The following is an 18,795-nucleotide window of genomic DNA, read 5'->3' on the forward strand; positions in this document are numbered from 1 at the left end:
TTAAATCGAATAAAAACTCATCCTACTCAACACATTACCAACTTTAATTGAAAGACGTAGACAAAAGCTCAAAAGATATTAATATATATATATATATATATATATAAAAGGAAAATGAATTACTACTACTCTACTGGTACTAGTAGACAGTAAATTTCTTTTAGACTAATATTAGACTCAAATAATATCTGTGCTAAGCACAGGCGAACAACGTGTGAAAGACTGGCTTCATTATAGTTCAGCCTATTTTATTTTCTCATTACATTTAAATTCAGTATATTACTTTAAGATTAGTAATTAAATATATAGGATTGTCATGTCAACAATGATCTGTACAGGGAAAATTATTCAAAAATTAAATTAAGAAAAAAAATGAAGTATTTAAGGAAATGAAGACAAATGGGCTGGGCCTTTGAATATAAACAAGTTGACGACAAAGTATTTAAGGCAATGCTCTCTTCTACACGCGCGAGCGAGAAAGGAAAGGAGAAAGAAAAAGAGAAAAAGAAAAGGTCGGGAGGCAAATAAAAATTAAAAAGAAAAAAAACGAAACCTCGCGTTTTCTTTCTCCTCTCTCTCCGTTTCCTGTTTCCCTCTTTTTGTTTACAATCGAAACACTCTTTGTTCGTCCCAGCAATTTCAATTGAGCCTACGCCAGCGTTTCTCCCAATCCGATTCAGATTCAGTCAAATTGCTCTCTACTTTCTTGACTTTTTCTATTCTTTTGATTCCGACAATAGGGAGGAAACTCCTCCTAGGGTTAGGGTACTTTTCTTTTCTTATCGGATGATTTTTAATTTTCTCCACGGAGTTTCGCCTTAGAAGGTACGCCGATTTATCATTTATATGTATCTTTTTTTAAAAAATAAAAATAAAAATAAAATTTTTGTCTTGTCCTTTTTAAAATTTTCTTGGTATACAAAGAAATGGGCAAAAAAAGGAAAAAGAAAAACTAAAAATTCTAATTTAGATGATGAAATGATGGTTAGGGTTAGGATAACAGCATCGGCATCATCGGCGCAAATGGAAGCGTCAAGTACGAATCCGGACGCCTATAGAGGTGTCTCTACGAATTCGAGAAGATATGGAATTCTGTCTGCTTCGAATATAATCCAAGCGCCTATTTCAGCCTTGTTGGAGTACTCAGGTCTTCTCCGTACAGCACGTTCTATCCACCAAGAACCCGAACCTCTTATCCCCAATCAGAATCTACAAAATTCGACTTCGTCCCTTGCCAACAATGGAGAGGTTGCTATTAGGATAATTGGGGCGGGAGACCATGAGAGCGAGAGGGATGCCTCTGGTATGGTGATCGGCCAGCTCAGGGAATTTACTCCTCAGAGTGAGGTGTCGCTGGGATTGGGAACGTCTGATGGTCAAGGAGGAGATTCCAGGAGCAGCGATCGTGGGGCGGCTACTGGAGAAGGGGAAGGTGTTTCCCACTCCTCACCCAATGGGAGTGTTAATGCTAATGTGGAAACTGGGGATGGGACTGGGACCGGAGCTAATAATAGCAGAGATTCCTCCTATCAAAGATATGATATTCAGCAGGCTGCTAGGTGGATTGAGCAAGTTCTGCCCTTCTCTTTGCTTCTCTTGGTTGTTTTTATCCGCCAACATTTGCAAGGTGACTCACTCACTCATCTCATTTTATGTACTTTTCTGATTGTTTCAGTTTTGCTGTTAAATGTAGCTATTTGATATTTAAGCATAGACAGTGGTCAGTTTGTAGATGCATTTAACAGACATTCACTGGAGTTGGCCTTTAATTGTTATTGAGATTATAAATGCATGGTTTTACTTCTATATTTGAGTAATTTCAGGTTTTTTTCACCTACTGTATGTAAATGTGATAAAACTAGCATGAAGAAAGTTCCTCTTGAAGAATAGTTGATGAACATGGGTTTAGTTCTTAGCGTCTTTTTAGTGTTGTTCATCTAATCTTCAATTGGTGTAGATCATAAAGCTTATTTATTGCTGTCTGGCATGCCTAGGTGCAGCAAAAATTAACAGAATCACCTTGCACTGCTTCAAGTAGGGTGCCTTAGATCAGTCACTTCTGCTCACCTTTTGCACCTGACTTTTCTAAGGTGTAAGCATATAAAAAGTGTGCCCTGATTTAAGTGTTCTTTTGGTTCCTTTTAATTTCTTTTATTAGCTGTACCTTCAATAGTGAAAAAAGAAAATACGAACTCACCTTGGAAGAATGACAAGATAGGTAATTTAGTCCATGCTCTGCTTTTTGTTGAAAATGGAAGTGAAGGAAAATTGAGCTAATGTTGTGATGATGACAACTAGTTAATTATGACAGTTTCATCTTTGCAACATATCAGGCAATGTGATGAAGCAAACTCTTTATGTTTACCAATACAGTTATCTAGTTTAATCATACATAAATTTTCATTGTATCGTCTATATACTAATTATTTTTTAGAAATTAATGCCTATATTGGGAAGTACTTTTTTTTTCCTTATGCCTTGAGCAATATAGCGCAGAGTGTGCTTTCCACCTGCTTTGTTTCACATCAATGCTTATTTCTTGTAATAATTTTGTATTCAAACTTGCAATTGCCTAACTAATAAGTTGATGGACTACATGTTGTGTGAGAGAGAAACTGAGTACATTTGGGCTTTATGCCTGCTGCAAGGTTAAAATGAAACTTTTTCTGAGTTGTACGCTAATTATGCTTCCCAAACTGAAATACTGTTCTTTTCAAGTTAATGATTATTGTCTTTTGCAATTATTTACAGGTTTCTTTGTTACGATTTGGATTGCTGCAGTCATGTTCAAGTCAAATGACATTTTACGGAAACAAACTGCTTTAAAGGTGATATAAACATCTATGTTCTGCATTTCTTTATGGGTCCTATGTTTTATCTGAATTCAGGAGTTAAAAAGTTTTTCTACCATTTTTAATGTAAGAAATATTATGCATGCCTTCTCTTGGTGGCTGCAGGGGGAGAGGAAGATCTCTGTTCTGATTGGCATCTCTCTTGCTTTCACGCTTCATGTTATTGCTGTCTATTGGTGGTATTGGAATGATGATCTTTTGTATCCATTAGTGATGCTTCCTCCAAAATCTATTCCACCTTTCTGGCATGCTATTTTTATTATAATGGTTAATGGTGCGTTGTTTTCCACTAATATCTTTATCAAATGAAATGCAATTTATATTGTCTTGTACTAGAAAAGAAACATTTTGTGGAAATGGTTGTGCAGCCTTATGTGTTTATATGATGTCTATTGCAAGTGCACCTTTCTAGGATAGGGAAGACTACAATTTTCAGCAAGTTGTTATAACCTTTTCCCCAGACCCTTTTTTTCTTTCTATAAGTGGAATATGCTTCACTAAATTTTCTTACCAAATTTTCTTCTTGCATCAAAAACGAAAACAGATGTTTTGGAAATTTTCTTTATATCTATGTCTGCCCATATAAATTTGTCGTTTGGATTAATGTCATGGGTTAGTGAATAGCTGCTTACTTCACCTCTTAAATTGAGTACTTTTCGTGATATCATCTGTATCCAAGGGAGTGGTAATTCATACATTAATCATTATATTTTGAATTCCTTCCATGTGCATGCATGCGCATACTGCTCCACCCCTACCGTTGCCCTTCTGTTCAAGATGTTTGTTTTACCCTTTCTATTATGGATTGTTTTGTACTATTCCTTGTTGTTGGGTCATAATCTTGCCTTCTTTCAGATACATTGGTTCGGCAGGAGGCAATGGTTTTAAAGTGTTTTCTGTTAATGTATTACAAGAATAGTAGAGGCAGAAACTACCGTAAGCAGGTGAGATAATTTTTTTTCAATGGAGTAGATGTGTATAAATAGCACATGCATGCTCGTCTATATTTATGTGTATGCATGAAATTTTGAGTATTGAAATTTGATGAGATAAAGAAAACAAGTGTAAAAGAAAATTGATGCTAGATATAGAACAAGAAAAAGATCGAGAACAATATGTAATATGGCATCTTTAGATTTGTAGAAATGTTTAATAATAAAAAAAAATCAAGAAATATATTTAAAAATGAGTTTTTGTAGTTAGAGGGCAAGAAAATAAAACTTATGTGAAAAGAAAAAAAAGGAAAAGAAAAGAAAGAGAAATAAAGTTGATGCCTTAAAAAAAAATCAAGAAATTCGCAAAGTGTCATTTAAAATGAGAAATTTGGCACCTTCAAAATCCCTCATTCAAACTCCAAGAATTTTGACAATTCTATTTTTATTTTGCTAAACAAGTAATTCTTTTGTTAGGATTTTAACTCTTTCTAGAAAAAAATCCCTCATTGACATTCCCTATGCAAACGCACTCTTAATATTTTTTTCAAGGCCCCCTATTCCTCATCTTTTTATTTAATTTATTTTATTTTTTAAAATAGCCATCTTCAATGACAGAGAGTTCTTTCTTATGTTAATATTCTTATTTAACCTTCCATACTGATTTTGAAAGAATAAATCATACATTTTCGAATCTTGAACTATGGATGTGATTTTGCATGATTGTGTTTGTTGGATTATGAAATTGCCAAGTTTTTTCTCCTCACTTCACTGCAACATGATTTTTCCAGTGGCCAATGAATCTTCTCTATTTTTGTCTGTTATAAAAAATTATGCCACATCAGAGAATGGAGTGAATGTTGCAATCTGTTATGGTTGTAAGAGACCATTACTCTGTAACATTCTGGCTGCTATGGAGCACACTGTTGGCAATCTCGTTCACCCAATAGCGGTTTATAGCATTTTGTGGGCACTGCCATGACAGTGAAATAGCAGTCCTGATGCTTTGTCATGGCCGCTGTTTAGAACCATGCATACATACATACGTGTGTGTGTGTATATATATATATATATATATATATATATATATATTTATATTTATATACCCTGCTTCATACTGACTAAAAGAGTACTTATTTCCAGGGTCAAATGTTGACGTTGGTTGAATATATGATTCTACTTTACCGTGCCTTATTGCCAACTCCAGTTTGGTACCGTTTCTTCTTAAACAAAGAGTATGGAAGCCTCTTTTCATCACTAATGACAGGGTTGTACTTAACCTTCAAGCTCACATCTGTTGTTGAGAAGGTCTGTTTTTTTTCTAATATAAATTGTTTGAGTACATTTGAAAGTCATGAGTAATCTATTTTTCTTGTGAAAGATGGATATCTGGCAAGTCAAACAACTTATAGCTTTTCTCTTCTTAAGCCTTTTTTCCCTTACACGGCTGGCGAATTGCAGGTGCAATCCTTCTTTGCTTCATTGAAGGCATTATCTCGTAAAGAGGTACATTATGGTGCTTATGCAACACCAGAGCAGGTATTCTGGATTTCATTTTGGTGTTAATGAACTGATATTATGTGTATATGTAGAAAAAGTTTAGGTGCCTATTTGCTTGCAAGCTAATAGGTACTCACCAAAAAATGTTCTTATTGATATTTACTGCATATTTGGAAGTCGAGAACTTTAAGTTTACGGAAAGGGCAAAAATAAAAGACTCAGACTGCGGGAAAGAATTGGAGAGTTTGATGCAGAAAATAGGGAACGCATTTCAAAGAACATGTTTTAACCAGAAAGAGAATCTTGTTTGTTACACCAACATTTGATGATAGTTTGTTATGCTTAGTATATTTTTTTTCTTCTGTACTAAAAGACTTTGCACATGGTTGACTTCCCTGGACATACTGACAGTTTCATTTGCTGCTTATTAAACATTTTCGCTCCCTCTCTCCTTTTTTTTTTTTCCTTGCTTTGGGTAGGGGGTTGGTTACTCTGGAGGAAAGATGTCTAGTTTGCCTAAATATTCTTGTAGCATTTATTTAACAAGTTGATCCCTGTCAGATTTGAGCTTGAGGATTGAGCCGAGAGTTACTTGTGGTTTGAATTGCACACCATATTAGTGCAATTATTTAAAGTTTTCTACCAGAATTAAATTGTGGTAAAAGTAGCTGTGTATCTTCTAGGTTTTTGTGTTTGAAAAACTAAATTGACTATCTTTGATGGCATGATTAATACCAAATTGATAAAACAAAGCCCTTGTTGTTTCTAGTTTGTCTTGACGAGATTCATCAATTTCTTTCTTTTTTATAACCAACCTATATTGTATCTTTGGCATCAAAACTGGTCCACTCCACTATTTCTCATTCTTCTTAATCTTTTCACTGCTCCTTTTTCTCCATAGTTTACATCCACTTAGGGTTCTTGACCTCTAATTGCACAATGTTGGTTGGCTTACTGTGAGATGATTTGCTTAATGTTTGAAAGGATAAAGTACCAAGGCAGTTATCGGCCGGTGTGCCTTAGCTGTAACTCATTGGTTGATAATTAAACTGTCTTTGTGGTGTTTTGTAGGGTGATTGCTCATTTTAATGAAAGAAATATTTCTTTGTTTTAACTTGTCGCTTATTTGATGTCAGGTGAATGCAGCTGGGGACATGTGTGCAATCTGCCAGGAGAAGATGCATGCTCCTATCCTACTACGTTGTAAACACATCTTTTGTGAAGATTGTGTATCTGAGTGGTTAGTTTGTTGATACTTAGCCTTTTATGCTGCATTAATCTGTTATTTTCTTGCTGCACATGGATTATGCATTCAAGAACTGTATTCTGTGTGCATTATTTTTTTTTTTAGTTTATTTGTGCTGTGGATGAATGCTCTTGTGTTTTCCAGGTTTGAGAGGGAAAGAACATGTCCTTTGTGCAGGGCATTGGTTAAACCTGCAGATCTCAGATCATATGGCGATGGATCAACTAGTTTGTTTTTTCAGATATTCTAAGATCATTGCTGTACAATCTGTGAAGTTTCTCCGCTTCGATGCTCTAAAATGCACTTATCTAAAGCAGCCGTATCCTTGTCATCATCCAAATGGGTAAATTTGATTTTTTTGGTTTTGTCTTGTCAATGAATTAACAAAGAAATTGAATTCAAAACAACTGGATCAAAGTGAAATTGGCCGTCTGTTACTATGTTGTATTTGAAAGGTTGAATGTATCTATCTAATGGGCCTTCCAAGCCACAACGGTATATGTCACTGTTAAATTGGCATAAGTGAAAGCCTCTTTCGGTTTCTGTGTTCTTGCTTTTGCACCCCTTACTGTGTTTTCTTTTTGGCTTCAAGGAAATTTGGTTTGGTTTAAGTTTTCTAGAACAATTTGGTTTGAAATGCGGTTTGCAAGCTGGTGTTCCCAATGGCCTCCTACAGAGCACAAGCTGCCAGACTACAGCTGAGCGGTTATTCCAGCTAGAGGCAGCCATGAGATGTTGACATGGCATACGTGAAATATCCAAAGTATCTTAATAGGGAAAAACCCATAATTTTACCCATGTTGAGTATACGAAAGAGTTAAAGATAAGAATAGGTTTTGAAATATATTGAAACATTAAATGCAGTAAATGAATTATAAAAATTTAAAAAATGATAATTGAGTTATGAATTTATAATTAATGTAATACTTGAAGAGTTTTTGTATGCGATATATTATCATTTGAAGTTAATTATATATATGTATAAGTATTATATTAATTTATAAATTTATAATCAATATATTATATTAGAGATTTTTAAAATATAAGTATTATATTAAATATTTCATTATAATTTGAGAAGTATTTTATAATATTAATCTTTTATGAAAAAAAAGGGGATATTATTGAATTAGATTTTCAATAAAAAGGTTGACATAGTTTTGAGCAAAAAAATTCAGATTGTTTTAGATCTGATTTTGGATATTTTAGATTTGATATTTGAATTATTCAATTTAGATTAAGATTTTTTAAATTAAAAGTTAAATTAGTTTAATTTTTGGCAATTTCGAATAAATCTTTTTGATTTTTGAATGTTTTAAATTTAAATATTATAAAATTGATAATTCGAATTTAAACGTACATGGGTAATTGACTTATTAAGTTTGAAAACTCCAGTAGAGTTCATATTCATGCTTTTTAGCTAAAAACGATCTGTATTGCAATGCCTTTTTAGCGCACGGTGACTGTAATTCTTCGTTTTGGACGGTTCTCACAATCATGACCATAAGTAAAGAAACAAACACTCCACAATCATGACCAGAACCTTAATGCCCATTGAAGTTAATAACTAAATGGCCATTGTTATTATGATTAGCTACACGTCCTTTGAACTAAAAATTTTGACCTAAATAGCAGAATTTGTGTTCAAATTACCTAGCAAAATTTTAAAGCAAGTAAAGGCTTGTCCATGATTAGAGAATTTATAGGTGGAAAACTACAACTTGCATTGGAAAAAAAAGGTAAAGAATTTTGATATTCTTATTTAATCATGGACAAAAAAACGGGAATGCACAATTACACGCACCAAAAATAAATAAATAAATAAATGAAAACAAAAAAGGAACCCTTCCCAAAAAAATACAAAAAAAAAAAAAAAAAGAGGAAAGGAAAAAACCCAATCCCATGTTACAAAAGTCTTTTAACATGCAAAATAGTATATTGGTAATACTAAATATGGTAAGAAGATAGTGGAGGTCTTCTTGCATCGTCTACATCAGGTGGGGAAGTAGCTGGAGTAGGTGGGAGTGAGACATGAGATTTGGAGTTGGAGGCATCCTTTGCTTCCTCTAGTGGTAAGGTTTCCTTTGTCGGTGTCGAGCTTGTAGAAAGGGTGTCCTCGACCTCAATCTCTACCTCGGAAGGAGACTTTGGTGAGGGTGGGTAATCAGAAAGCATTTTTGAAGAGGGGAAGTTGATGGGATAAACTTCTGTAACTTCTTCAGCGCCCTCGTCTAAGTACACAACATCTTGCATGGTCAATTGGTGATACTCAACTATTTCCCTTAAAAACCGATTCTCTCGAGCGTATATCGAATTCTCGCGCGCCAAACGGGCCTTTTCTGCCAAAAGAGTCTCCAGTTGAAGCCGAATCTGATATCACATTTGCAACATAAAAACAATTACTAATGTTTCTGCCATCCTGCATATACCTCTAACTCAACTACATCTATAACCCAACACTTTCTTAAATAAAAAGGGAAAAAATATCATGAAAGAAGAAATTGAACAAAAGAATATTGATCTCATGGTAGGGGCAGCAAACAAAAAAACAAAAAAATCATCCTGGCTCCATATAGAAAAGAAAAGTTATATGTACCAAATCATCATCTGCAGGATTACCCCCTTTCACTCGACTCTCCCGAAGGAGTTTATTCTCCTCCTCTAGTTGAGCACATCGTTCCTTCTCAAAAGCCAAATCTGCTTTAACAGTTTTCAGCTCCCGAAGAAGAAGTTTTGCTTTAGCAGCTGTGGCCATTGCGACCTGTGAAGAAAAACAAAGCCAAATCATGCATTTCACTGTACTGGAGATGAAAAAACTTAGCTCATAAGCTACTTCTAGTGCCAACAATTGAGTTGAACCTTAATGAACGCATTCCCTATTAAAAATTTAGATTTAATCTTCTATGCATAGCCCATAATGCAACTTACATTTGGCAATAGCCAAACTATTGTGGAAATAACCTAAAAAGGGGTATTTTATCATTTTTACACTGAAAAGTTCAATAATGCAGTAAAGTCAAGATTGCATGAATTTATGACGAGAAATTTGTCAGATGGCTGAGTGGCGGGCAGACCATGGTCTCTCAAACTGATAACCTGAAGTGTTTTTGAGAAATTCACAGCCTTGTTTTGGTTCTCAAGTTGAAACAATCAATGCTTTTACTATATGATTCAGTGACACGCAATTTTGCCACCTTACGTCGCGAGATGCCTTGAGTTGGGTTTCATGATTGGTTTGATTCTGTAGCTGTGTTGGTTGCACCAGAGGTTGCTGCAATGTGCTATTGAAACTATTGACCTGATTTTCTGCCACGGGACTGCTTCCTTTCCGCCTGATTTGAAGCTTGCGCGTTTCCTGAATAATATCTTGGGTTTTACTTTCCACTATTGTTCGACCTTCCTGCAAAGACAAGAACTTGTGTTGAAGAAGACAGTTTGATTTCTACAACACCAGAAAGAATAATCAAATGAATTAATAGAGGTTTCCTTACAAAATGTTTCTAGTTGTGTCTTAAGAACTCATTCTTATCTTGGATCTCTAATCGATAATCTTTCAGCTTACAAACAAATTTAGCATTGACAAAATCTAGATAGATACAAACTATCAATGAATTTGTTTACTAATTGAGATCGGAAAAGCAAAAGAAAAGCTACATTCTGGAGTAAAAAATTTTGGTTAGAATGAATTATACAAGTTTGTAAGTAAAAAAAGAGCATGAGAAGAGGATAAAAAAATTGTAGTCGAAAAAAGTTCACATCTATCTTACTTCAAAAGCCTTTTCAAATGTGTCACCAATTTGATTGAGGGAAGAGGTGAGCTTATCCAAGCCCCTTCGTATTGTAGGATTGTCCATTCTTCTAAAACCCTCAGTTGGCTGTTGGTCTTGGTTCTGTTATTGAGAAGAAAGATAAGCACAAGTGCAAACTTTGAACATAAAACAAAACAGAAATGCATCACTTAAATATGGCATTGCGTCAGCTATAGCAAAAGGTGTAGATCGAATTACTTTGAGACCCTTTCGTCTGATAATTAGCGCCAACAAAGAATTAAAATAGATCAACTCACCTGGGAAGCTGTTGAGGCATCCAACATATGCGATGATCCCACTCTGGCAGGCGTTTCAAACTGCTCAGAGATAGTGTTGTCATCGAGAATGGCCTTAGCTTTTCGAGCAAGAACACCCCAGAACCCTTTCGAATCATTTCTTGAATCTTCATAGGCATTGAAGCCCTACAATTAAGCATCTCAATACGAAATTAGCCAACAGAAAAAACAAAAGAAAACCAAAAAAGTTCGATTATAGGCACGTAGAAATCGATTAAAAGTGACGAACTTTTGATGGTTCTGACCATCCAATTACACGCTGCAAAACAGATCTTCTTTTTCTTTTCTAAATAATCGATTTTATTTTGAGGCGTTTATCTCTAAAATGCAGCCTATAATACTTGATCACTGTAACTTATTCATGATTTAGCAGCAATAAAATGGAATCATGCAAAAAGAACATGGCATTTGATATAAATGATAATAATATGAAAAAAAAAAAAGGAAAAAAGAAAACCTTAGATCTTGAAGGGTCGAAATCAGAATCAGCAGTAAAAACAAGGGAGTCGGTTTTGCGAACAGCGGAGGAAGCAGGGATGGCCTGAGCGGCGAGAGAAATGGGTGGTGATGACGATGAAGAGAAAGAATTGGAGGAGGTAAAGGTTTTGGTTTGATTGTGATTGTCATCTGGTGGTGGGTGGTGAATCTCTTCCTTGAAAGTCGACGATCTGCTTATTCCGTGCCTTCTCCTATAAGCCATTTGTTTTGTGTTTTTCTTAGTTTTAGGGAACAGAGAGAAAGAGAAGGGGAAGGAGAGATGGGATTGCGCCCAAAGCAAATGATGGGGAAATCTGTTGTATTATGTTCTATTCTGTTCTATTCTATTCTTTTGGAATTAGAGCCTAACAAACTTCCCCTCCTTTTTTAACGAACCAGCCTACATGTATGTATATACACTAACAGAAACAGTCTTATTCTTCAGAAGAAAAATCTTTGGCTTTGCCTTTGCCTTAAGATCAGATCGTCATATTTAGTTTTGGAATTAGACATCATTGAATTTGGTATGATATAAGAATCAAATATAATTTAGTTGAAGGTGGTACAATAATCTTAATAGGTTTAAAATTATGTAAAGATAACAATAGCTAAACTTACTTTTAAAATATAAATAAATTACATAAGGTGTACGTTGAACTTATTCAATTCTTATGTTTATGATTGATTGATTGATTGATTACTAATGTCTAAGCTAACTTCTGAAATGTATATAAAGTTTGAAGAGAAAATGGAACTAAACATATTATTAATATTGATATGTTTTCTAAGAAACAAAAAATGTACTTTCAAAAAAAGTAAAAGACATGTATATGTATATATATATATATGTATGTATGTACTTTCGAATCGGATAAAAAGGCAAGGTTCTCAAACAAACACAATGGTATAATCACCTTCGAGTCTCTCAAGCTTCACGGCAAATCCCACCTAAATGTTGCTTTCTTCTTCTGGGGTCCGACAACTCCCTAATGTTGTAGGTTGGGTCCCATTTTCTTTCCCTTTTGACTATTTAAATTGAGATAGCCATGACGACGTGATTGTCTTTAAATACCAAACGAAAGCAGATGCATTGTACGTATGGCTTTGGTAAACGACAGCCACTCTTTTCACCCAAGCTTCAATTTTAGATTAAAAGTTTCAGACTTCATTTAATCATAATTTTTACAACTTCTTGTCCATGGCTGATGCATTTCCATAGACAAGCACCAAAACAGAAATTAATACATAAAACAAGTCTACGCTGAATCTGTACAATTAAATCAAATATTAATTCTCTCCCTCCCTATATATATGTATCATCTCTAAGGCTCTAATAACATTCCAAAGCAAAACCTCTTTTCTATCAGTTGGAGAAATATTGCACCTACCTGCATCTCAGCAATCAACCATCTGTGCTCATAAACAATACTAATCTTAGATCACTTAACTTAAATGAAGCCAAACTGAATAGTTTAAAGATGATTCTTCCTTTTTCATCTTTTTTTACAAGCACCATCTAAAATTTTCACAACTGGGGAGCCAGATTTCCATGCTCAGCATCCAATGAGAACTGTTTGTAACTATCATTGTATGTTTCAGTCCGAAGCTCCTTGTGATGGCTACGAGCCAAGTGCCTCCTCCAATTTGCTTTGTCCAGAAACAGATCTTCTGTACCAGAACCTTGCTGGAAAATTTTATCCTTTCCCAACAGATTAATCTGATCAAGCTGCTTCTTCAGAAATGGCAAATCAAATATGAACCGAGAACCCAGTCGTTGGCTTGCTTTCAACTCTTGGCCTACTGCTACTACAGAACCACTGTCTTCAACGTCATCTTTTGCAGTTATGTGTTGCCCACCACTTCTCAGAACAGTTGACCTTTTATTGTGTCCAGAACCATTCGTTTCACCACAAATTGAACTCCACATAGTGTGTTGGGGTCTTGAAGGTGATAAATTATAATTGTTTCTCGGCCTCAAATCCAATATATTTGCCTGAGATTGAGCTAATGATGACTCCAACCGTGGTGCCTCACTATAGCAATTGTTTTTGACCATTATAATTGGTGTGGAACTTTTGCCTGAGTTCTCAATTCCAGCAGCTGAGAGGTTCAACTCTCTGGCCCCAACACTGGAAGGATAGGAGTCCAACTGAATCTCACAGCACCAATCCTGATGTAACCTGTCACAACCAAAAAGGCCAAAAACATCCACAGCATTACTGGAGTGAGCATCCCCTCCGAAGGCAACTGGTATTTTCCTTTCATCACTGCTTGATGCCACTTCCATTGAAGCATTAGGGATAAGCATTTGGTTCCTGGCATAAGCTTTTTCTCCTGCACCAGCATAAGATGTATCCACTTTATAATTGTTCTTTCCTGAGATATTTGGACCCATATGAAGATGGTCAAATAAATTTTCAGATTCTGCAGTAAATGCAGAATCCAGAATGGGAAGTCCCCTTTGGGTGGAACGAAATGCATTAGGATTTTGACATTCGGGTTGCTGAAACAAATGTTTTGATCCTGGAGTCCAACAATTAGAAGCATTCACTGAACATCCAATCAACTTCCTCTTGGCAATCATTTGGGCTGTTGGTCCTAAATCTTTAACAAAGAGCATTAAGCTTTCTCTGTAACCAATATCCTGCTGATTTACCTACAAAAGCAAGGTAAAAAAGTGGTCAACTCTCATCCAAAATTAAAAATTCCGTAGCCCCTCCTCCTAACATCAACTCAGCTTGCGGTTGGAAAACATCCTTTGTGGAGTGTTCCCTCATTGCTTTGAACGGTGGTCAAAAGATATGCGGTTGACCCAAAATAATAGACAGATTAAAAAACATATGAATTGTGCGATGGCCCAACAAGAATAAAAGAGAATAAAGGAAGGAATCATGCACTGGCAAGGGACTTGTAATCCATGTCTCTTCCATAGAAGGAACAGCCCCTACTTGATTGAAAGTAAGAAATGCTCCTAAGCACAAAAGTATAAGAAAAGAAACACAACGTTGACTATTCAGAACCTTATAAAGAAGGGATGTAAAGTTGTGAAAACTAAAAATGAACATTCAAGTGATCTATAACTGACTACAATTTTTTCAGTTAGACTTTAAGATTGAGAAATTTGACACAAACATCTGCAATTAATGGACTTAGCATTCCATATGACTCGATTCTACAAGCAGAACAATATCCCATATACCTGTCAGTTTAGTTGTTTAAGATGCATCTACGTGCAGAAACAAACAAAAGCAAGACTAACTTACAGGAATTAGTTGTTTTGAGTCACTATAAACTGTGCAAACAATTGAACCATTTTCAGTGAGGAGAGACATCGAGGGTGTATACGTACAACGTCTATCTACTTCAGCAAAGCTATTTCTCCTACCACTTTTAGCACCTGCTAGAGAATCACTAATTAAATCAGTCAGCAATGTCTTCAATTCATGTTTTAAAGTAAATAAATCTTAGTCAATCATGCAAGGTAAAAGCAAATCTAAGTGGCAAATGTTTTCATGAAATTTTCTAAAGTTCAAAGCCATAAGTGGAACCTCCAGAAATGAAGTTGGCCATCCCATAATTTTTGAAAATGAACTCCTGGAATAGTCCAAGAAATTTCAATTAGGAACATTAAGACCAAAATTTATTTCTTACCAGAGTTCATTTCATGATCTCTTGCATTAAAATCAGCAGCAGCATCAGAGTGTTGACAAATTCCTCTAATACTTTTCCTGAGGTTTGAAGAATTACGAAGAAAACATGGCATACTTTTTGATGATATATTAGTCTTGCTATTGGGTCTTAAATTTGTTGGAAGCTTAGAACTTGAGCTATTTGTTGGAGCCGTAGCTTCACTCATGAACCTTCTACTAGTTCTTCGTTTTGTCTCTGAAAATTCCAACTCAAAATTCTCTGGGGCAGTTTTAAGAGAATGAAAGACCTTTATTGCTAGTTCGTGAATAGCTCGAGCCTGCAAAACCAGAATTTTTCATTTGGTGGTAAGAATTATCTAGATATTGTGGCATGCGACTCTTAGCTGATACTGGTACCTGTCTGAAGTATATAGTTGTTGAGGAATTAAAATGCATTGCATTTCTGGGAATTAAATATACATCATGCTGCACAACAGTCCAAACACGATCAGTCACAAAACCAATAAAATGTTTAATACACAGTATAATTCACACTTATCACACTTGATCTGAATTTAAACAAAAAATTCTGGATGCTCCATTCATAAGCTACAGTTCACATGATGGCGACCAAGTGACATATACTATAGCTGTCTGAAACAAGAAAATGCAAGAACTATACATTTCACAAATGAGAAACACATATACCTTCAAGTTAAAGAAACAAGAACTAATTCCTGAGAAAAGAGCACACCTCAAATTGTTGAAGACTCATGTACATCCCTTCATGAAGTTTAGCTCTCATGGTGCCAAAGTCCATAGGCTCTCTAATGATTTCATAATAATCCTCAACCTTGTCATAGTTGCAACATCCATCAGCATGGTACATCAAAAGAGTAAAGAACTTTCACAGTACCAAATGCTGATGCAAACTACTAATTACATACCTCTTTCGGGTCAACAGGTTCAGCAAATATTTCATAGGTGTCCCTCCTAATATTAGAAAGATAAGGTTCAAAGATCAATTTATTATTTACGCAGATATTATTCTAAATTAGTATTCTTTAAGTGTACATCTACTACTGTTTCTGATAGTATTCAGACAATGCTAACTCTTGAACTGTACACAACTCATCACTCTGGAATTGCTGAAGCCTGGAAGACCCACCTCTGTAATATGTCAAGAATAAGCTCCAGTATTCGTTTCTCTGGCATCCATTTGGTAGATGGTGGCACACTCGATAGTTGATCTGCTATGAGAATATCTTTGTCAGGATGAATATATCTGCATTCATGATTAAAATCCTAACATAATGGGACGTTTGAAAATTTCAATATAGATAACGAGGATAACCAGTGGAGGCTGCTTTATCATCATATTTCGGGCTATTGTCAACCTGGGAAGTTGGTCGATCTAATAAGAAACAATTAATCACGTTACTTGAGACAGTAAAGAAAAAGAGTGTTGATAATTAAATTCTTAGAGACCACAAGACTCACCACTACCAATTGGATGGTCTTCATGGCTTTGTTGGTCGCTGCCCTGCACGACATTTAGTTTTGCTGGGGGTTTGAGATTAGTATATACACAAGAAATAGAGACCTTTTAACTTATATTAATATACAATTAGCAAACCCTCAGAAAAACTATCAAAACTAAACCACATGCTTCTTGACAATGATGAGTAACTACAAATTAGCTTCCTCTATGAACAGGATTGAACATTATTTGATCATTATGCTATTCGAGTGTTGATTTGAATGATCAGAATGAATATAACCTCTAATCACATAATCCAAGCATCAAGATTTTGGATAAATTTTCAAGCACCTTAAATAAACTCACACAGCTTAGCTTTAGTGCCTCAGGAGCTTTGACTTCTTACACTAAATGTAAGAAGGATAAATGTAAATAATGAAATGGAGTTAAATCAAAAGAACTGCAATAGCTGCTGAAGGAGAGTACCAAAAATCTAACACTAAAAATCTACCTAAGGATCGTAGAACGCACAAACCTTTTTGAAAAGAGAAGGGCAAAAGAATTTTCTTTTGAGAAAAAGAAACATTATATTAAAACAAACTCCATGAAGATGAAAGAAAGAAGAGTGAAGCAGCGCCGGGGTGGACATGTGCAAAGGAAAAGAGGGTCCCCTTCGCCTTTTGTCGGTCGGCTGGTACTTGTTTTGACCTTATTGCTTAATTACCTAAATGACGACAAATCAACTGTCATTAACAAACCCTTTGCCATATTTCAGGAAGCCTTTCGTATTGGTATGTCCTGCTCCTGCCCAATATCCCACCCCCCCCCCCCCCCCAAAAAAAAAAGGACACAAATACATTCACACAAGTGAAAGGAAAACCATATTTTTTATTGTTTGATTAGAAGAATGAATCGTTAAATTCATAGCAGGAAGAAAAAAAAAGAAAAGGAAAATGGGGAATAAATAAACAACACCTGCTGAGCAAAGGGTGAAAGGGAAGTAGCAGACACATCCTCTAGTGGTCTGAGTTTTCTTATTTTCCTGGCCCTAGTCCGGGAGGCTGGTCCCTGAGGGAGGGACTGTTGTACTTGTAAACTCATTGCCTGTGCCAGTGAAGCCAAGGCAGTACCACCCACGCGCCTCGATTGCTGGGCCTTGCAAGCATCCAATGCAGATATCCGCGGGCTCCTCCTTTGCCCTTCTTTCCACTTGGACATTCCTACTTTTCTACTACACAGTGCACCCATAAATACACATTTAGCTGAGCAAAACAGAGCAGACACATTGCATCGCTGCTATGAAAAAACACATGAGAAAGAGAAACCAACCTTGAGCTGGCCATTCCTAACAGAGAGACGAAGAAAATGGTAATGGTAATGGGGAGAAGAAAAGGGAGTTGGAACTGAAGAGAAGAGGGGATTTATGTCACATTATTATATTAGGAGGTACAGCTATTGTTTAGTGTTTATGAGAGATAAGGTGAATTTTCCTGACAAGGAAAAATCATTAAACCCCCCAAACCGTAGCGTTCATTTGCTTCCTGATTTCCTATTTTAGTTTCTTCTTAATTTCCAAGTGAAAACTGAAAATATTCAAAAGAACAAGAGGAAATCATGGGAACTGGGACAGTACAAAAGGGGTTTGATTACAGCTTATAAGCATGTCTGTCCCATGACAGGCATTAGGCCTGAGGTTTTAAGTTCTATTAAGGATGAAAAATACAATACATGTCATGTTTTAGTATTTTACCCTCTGAACTCTGATCTGAGGTCCTCTCGGAATTCTCTAACCTACGAATTAGTGTGACGCGCTGAAAAGAACGTGCACTTAACGCTACTCTTTTGTCTTTTCACCGCACCAAAAATAAAAAATAAAAAAATAATTGACACCAAATTGCTTAGCAGGCTTTTTTTTTTTTTTTTAATATTATTTGAAAAACGAAAGAATATGTGCTTCTTATCATTGTATCAACAAATATTTTGATGTATTTTTTTTACTGTTTTAATTTTACAATTAAAAAATTATTTGTTAATTTTTATAATTTTAATGTTATAACATAAAGGCGATTTGTTATAATATTAGTAAGTGTAGTTTAATATTGATTAATGAAGGAGACAAAATGGATGATCAAATTTACCTTTGAAATATCATGTCAAATGACAAAAACCTACTTAAAAATTAAGGTATTTTGCAAGGGGTTGCAAACGTTAAAAAAAAACACTTTTTTTTTTTACTATTTTTGCATCTTTTCCTTGATATAGAGAGCTTTTTTACCTTACTTCCTTGTTTTGCAAATATATTTTCTTGTAGGTAATTAAGAATTATAAAAAAAATTATGATTTAAAGCTAGATATTCAAGTTTTCCAATCACACATAATTTGAGAATTAAAATTTTTTCGTAATGAACTTGACAAAGCTATTCTGGAATTGAAAAAATCAAACCCACATACTAATTATGAGATGAAAGGAATAATTAATATTAGTTAATTAATAATTATAAGTAATAAAAATTAGTAAGTAATTTACATTTACGTATGTGCCGTTTTCCTTCAAGGGTGGTTTGGGCGGAGGGT

The 18,795-nt window shown here is 35.2% G+C and overlaps 3 protein-coding genes across 9 annotated transcripts; 1 reads left to right on the plus strand and 2 right to left on the minus strand.

Annotated features, from left to right (window-relative positions):
* Positions 1-470: 470 nt before the first annotated feature.
* On the plus strand, positions 471-7,079 carry LOC111307586 (RING/U-box superfamily protein). 2 transcript variants are annotated; one of them, XM_022905605.2, is made up of 9 exons: positions 471-825; positions 971-1,627; positions 2,752-2,828; positions 2,958-3,126; positions 3,708-3,796; positions 4,928-5,092; positions 5,246-5,323; positions 6,421-6,524; positions 6,675-7,079. In XM_022905605.2, exons 2-9 carry the CDS (start codon positions 979-981, stop codon positions 6,778-6,780), a joined length of 1,437 nt encoding a protein of 478 aa, XP_022761340.2. In that variant the 5' UTR covers positions 471-825; positions 971-978; the 3' UTR covers positions 6,781-7,079. The 2 variants fall into 2 exon arrangements, with proteins under 2 accessions (XP_022761340.2, XP_022761341.2); XM_022905606.2 differs by having other exon boundaries at positions 990-1,627.
* A 1,191-nt stretch (positions 7,080-8,270) lies between these two features.
* Positions 8,271-11,869, minus strand: LOC111307587 (heat-inducible transcription repressor). The gene is made up of 6 exons (XM_022905608.2): positions 11,093-11,869; positions 10,597-10,761; positions 10,298-10,420; positions 9,730-9,930; positions 9,127-9,291; positions 8,271-8,900 (listed from the first exon to the last, which is right to left on the minus strand). Exons 1-6 carry the CDS (start codon positions 11,333-11,335, stop codon positions 8,478-8,480), a joined length of 1,320 nt encoding a protein of 439 aa, XP_022761343.1. The 5' UTR covers positions 11,336-11,869; the 3' UTR covers positions 8,271-8,477.
* A 373-nt stretch (positions 11,870-12,242) lies between these two features.
* On the minus strand, positions 12,243-17,935 carry LOC111307589 (uncharacterized). Of its 6 annotated transcripts, none has more exons than XM_022905610.2 (11): positions 17,551-17,935; positions 17,197-17,452; positions 16,242-16,284; positions 16,096-16,155; positions 15,910-15,991; positions 15,689-15,734; positions 15,496-15,594; positions 15,159-15,227; positions 14,764-15,079; positions 14,376-14,509; positions 12,243-13,768 (listed from the first exon to the last, which is right to left on the minus strand). In XM_022905610.2, the coding sequence occupies exons 1-11, from the start codon at positions 17,562-17,564 to the stop codon at positions 12,638-12,640; spliced, it is 2,250 nt and encodes a 749-aa protein (XP_022761345.2). In that variant the 5' UTR covers positions 17,565-17,935; the 3' UTR covers positions 12,243-12,637. The 6 variants fall into 6 exon arrangements, with proteins under 6 accessions (XP_022761345.2, XP_089607700.1, XP_089607698.1 ...); XM_089751574.1 differs by having other exon boundaries at positions 12,259-13,768; positions 17,197-17,449; XM_089751572.1 differs by having other exon boundaries at positions 12,259-13,768; positions 14,376-14,512; positions 17,551-17,925.
* Between the last annotated feature and the right edge of the window lie 860 nt (positions 17,936-18,795).

The sequence above is a fragment of the Durio zibethinus genome, chromosome 22 (genome assembly GCF_047325235.1).
Source record: "Durio zibethinus cultivar Kanyao isolate XHJ-2024 chromosome 22, ASM4732523v1, whole genome shotgun sequence".
Classification (NCBI taxonomy): Eukaryota; Viridiplantae; Streptophyta; class Magnoliopsida; order Malvales; family Malvaceae; genus Durio; species Durio zibethinus.